Source organism: Chenopodium quinoa, unplaced genomic scaffold (genome assembly GCF_001683475.1).
Source record: "Chenopodium quinoa cultivar QQ74 unplaced genomic scaffold, ASM168347v1, whole genome shotgun sequence".
In the NCBI taxonomy this organism is placed as follows: domain Eukaryota; kingdom Viridiplantae; phylum Streptophyta; class Magnoliopsida; order Caryophyllales; family Amaranthaceae; genus Chenopodium; species Chenopodium quinoa.
Genome location: NW_018743196.1, coordinates 421736 through 425650, shown reverse-complemented (window position 1 = coordinate 425650; position 3915 = coordinate 421736). Strand labels below are relative to the sequence as shown.

Genomic DNA, 3915 nt, shown 5'->3' with positions numbered 1-3915 from the left:
ACCTATATTAATACTTTTCTTGTGTATTGTACAAATACATTACTTCTATCTAAAATAAAACATGACATCACCAATCCTTTCACCTAATCATTAATCAAGATAGACTAATCCGCACTATATATGTTATATGTATAAGTACTCCTTCGATCTATTGCCAATTTGCCATATCTTTCCAGTATGAGCAATATAAATGTATGGGAGGAAATGTAGGATGGGCCGACATCTTTTACGGATTTGGATTTAAACCCGGTAGACCTGGTTAATGGGCAGATATGTTTGGTAAAGCAGACATATCGGCCTGTCGATACTTGGCACGTGGCAAGAGCAGCTTGACACTTGGCAGAAAAGGGTTTTGCATGCTTTGTGGACACCTGTCATGATACCTATTATAAATAGTAGGTTGGGAGTCATTAATGAGGTATGAGTTACACTCTCTCTCTCTCTCTCTCTCTCTCTCTCTCTCTCTCTCTTTCTCTCTCTTCTTTCTCTTTCTTATTTTCCTTCTCTAAAACACATTCTAACTTTGTCATCGGAGTGGTTGTCCCCGGATCACCCCGGGGTTAGCTAACTTCTGTTCAAATTGTGTAGGTTCTCGGGCTGCCGATAGGGGTGTCAGGATCTCGGGTTCGGGTTCTCGGGTTATCGGATCCAGACAGAAACAATTTGGCGCTAGAAGGAGGGGACCAGTGATTACTTCTATCGCCTAAGAACCACACACATAAAAATAACAATAATTATGGCCGGAAACAATATGACACCGATAATAAGTAAAACAATAAATCAACCAATCACAATACAGCCAGAAATTGAGATAGAAGATGAAACACATACATTGGAGGAAAATCAGTTTCACATGCCGTTAACCCCCAAAAGACAAAGGGGAGCAACGGTAGATCCCATGGCAGAGTTTACGCCAGAAGAATTGCAGGTAGCAGCAAGGGTAATGACTGCAATGAGCAAAAAAAGAAAAGATGCCGAAATGGCTCAGGCAGAAGGGGGTGTGCCGCTAACTAGTCAAGGTGAACAGTCCAATCGAATAACAAGCTCACCAAGGCTCCACCGACAAGAAACATCGGTAAGGACGCATATTGCACCGCGTCACGCAGAGGGGGAGTCATCAAGCCGAATTGTTATCACAAGAACCTATTAGCAGAGAAGTTCCCAGGTTGAAAGGCAGGTACCGCGAGCTGTGGTACAATTAAGGGCGTCACCGTTTGCGCAAAGCATCTTGGATCAGCCGATGGAGAAGATCAAGATGCCGACATGTAGGTATGATGGAAGAGGAGATCCGGGAAGGTTTATAACGTCATACGAGGGGCACATGATGCTTTACACAAACTCAGATGCTGTATGGTGTAAGGTCTTTCCGACTACATTGATTGGGGCTGCAGCTGATTGGTTTAACAATTTGGAGAATGGGGTAATAGATAGTTTTGAAAGGTTGACTGAGATGTTCATCGGGCAGTATGTTAGCAACAGTGTGCGGCAGAGGACATCAGGAGAGTTGATGGTAGTTGAACAGAGGGCAGATGAGTCTTTGAGGGATTATATCAGGCGATTCAACAACGAGGCAAACACGATCCCAAAGTTGCAACAAGAGATAGCAGTAATGGCTCTTATGAATGCCCTGAATGATTCTGAGTTCAAGCGATATCTGACGCGAAAGAACTTCTCAACGCTGGCAGCAGCCTTCAACAAAGCTCATGATTACATCAAGAGCGAGGAGCTAATGAAGACAAGCAACAAGAGTGTGACCGCTAGTAAGGGTTAGTTTCAATTTGAAAGTGCAGCTTCAGGAAGCGGAAGGCCGAGAACCTCGACTCAAAATAGAGGAGGGGGAAGTCGGCAGGAAGTTAGGGCTGCAAAACCGCCGATGCGGTACAGTTCATATACACCGCTGAATGCACCACGAGCGGCGATCTTCTCAGTGAATCAGAACAGAGAAGAATGGACAAGGTCGATTCCTATGAAAGCCAGGCCAAGGGATGCTAAAAAGTATTGCATGTTCCATAGAGATGTGGGTCACTATACAGAGGAATGTACGCAGCTGAAGGATAACATAGAAGAACTGATAAGAAGGGGTCATTTATCTCAGTACCGGCTAAATCAGAGTGGAAGCCAGCCCCCACCCCGACAATTTGAAAGGTAGAAGCTTGATGTAAGGCCGGAAAGGCCGCAGGGTAGTGTGATCTGGCAGGGGGTTGGAGGAATTCCGCCGTTATCAACAGGGAGAGGGGTTGATGTGATAACTGGAGGGTCGGTGCATGGAGGGACAATCAGTGGGGCAAAGAAGCATTTGTCAGAACATCGCCACATAATTAATGCCCTTGATACAGATAGTCGCCCAAGACCAACTTCAATCCCGGATGTTGTGTTTACGGAAGAGGATACAAGGGGGATAGTCTTTCCACATGATGACCCGCTGGTTCTGATAACGAAGATAAATGGGGCTGACATAAAAAGAGTTCTGGTAGATGGAGGAAGTTCAGCTAATGTCCTTTTTATGAAAGCCTTTAATGAGATGATGATTGGGAGGCAATACCTGACGCCGGTATCCTACCCAGTTATAGGATTTAATGGATCTTCCGTACGACCAGAAGGGAGCATAGTCTTGCCGGTAAGGCTGGGTGATGGACCCACAGCAAGAGATGTGATGGCAGAATTTTTGGTGGTTAATGTTCCCTCGGCCTATAATGCTATTATCGGAAGACCGATAATTCATGATGTACAAGCTGTTGTATCAACATACCATTTGACAATAGCGTATGTGTCAAACTTGGGAGTTGTGGAAAAGGTTCATGGAGGGCAGGTTATGGCGAAGTCTTGTTATTTAACGGCTTTGAAGAATCCAGTCGGAGATGGGTCAATACCGAGTAATCCTAAGAAAGAGCTGGAGCCTACAATACTTGATTTATCCATGGGTAACTTTGACACAAGACCGGAAACAACTCTGAGACCGTTACCGGGTGGTGAAACGGTACAAGTTGAGTTGTAGCCAGGTGATTCCAGCAGAATGGTAAGGGTTGGAGCTGACATGGATATTGATATGAGATGTAATCTGATAAGCCTGATGCATGAAAATGCAGATGTCTTTGCTTTCTTAGCAAGTGAAATGCCAGGAATAAATCCGGGGGTGATGGAGCATAAATTAAATGTCGACAGGGGATTCAGGCCGATTAGACAGAAAAAGCGGAAATTCTCTATTGAGAAGATAGAGGCTATTCAGGCTGAGGTTAACAAACTCTAAGCGACGGGTTTTATTGAGCCATGCACATATCCGGAGTGGTTGGAATATGTTGTTATGGTAAGAAAGCCGACAGGAAAATGGCGAATGTGTGTCGACTTTACTGATTTGAATAGGGCGTGTCCTAAGGATTGTTATCCGTTACCCCAGATAGACAGATTGGTGGATTCAACTGCCGGTCATGAAATGCTCAGCTTCTTGGATGCATTTTCAGGGTATCATCAAGTCAGCCTTCATAAGGCCGATAGACCAAAAACGGCCTTCATAACAGATGCTGGTGTATTTTGCTATAAAGCCATGCCGTTTGGGTTAAAAAATGCTGGGGCAACATACCAGAAGTTGGTTGATAAAGTTTTCGAAAGACAAAAGGGCCGGAATGTAGAGGTGTATGTAGATGACACAATTGTTAAAAGCAAGAAAAAACAGGATCACATAGCGGACTTGAGGGAAACATTTAACACCTTGTGAAAATACCAGATGAAATTGAACCCTGAAAAGTGTGTATTCGGAGTCCGATCAGGGAAGTTTTTGGGCTTCATGGTTAGTGAACAGGGGATAGATGCAAATCCAGATAAGGTGAATGCGGTGCTTGAGATGAAGCAGCCCAAGACGATTCGAGATATACAGAGGTTGACTGGCCGTATGGCAGGGTTAACTCGCTTTATTAGCAA

The 3915-nt window shown here is 44.5% G+C and overlaps 1 protein-coding gene across 1 annotated transcript; it reads left to right on the top strand.

Annotated features, from left to right (window-relative positions):
- The first annotated feature begins 1873 nt into the window (after window positions 1-1873).
- Window positions 1874-3712, top strand: LOC110732912. The gene is made up of 4 exons (XM_021912898.1): window positions 1874-2039; window positions 2229-2921; window positions 3087-3232; window positions 3395-3712. Exons 1-4 carry the CDS (start codon window positions 1874-1876, stop codon window positions 3710-3712), a joined length of 1323 nt encoding a protein of 440 aa, XP_021768590.1.
- Window positions 3713-3915: the final 203 nt, after the last annotated feature.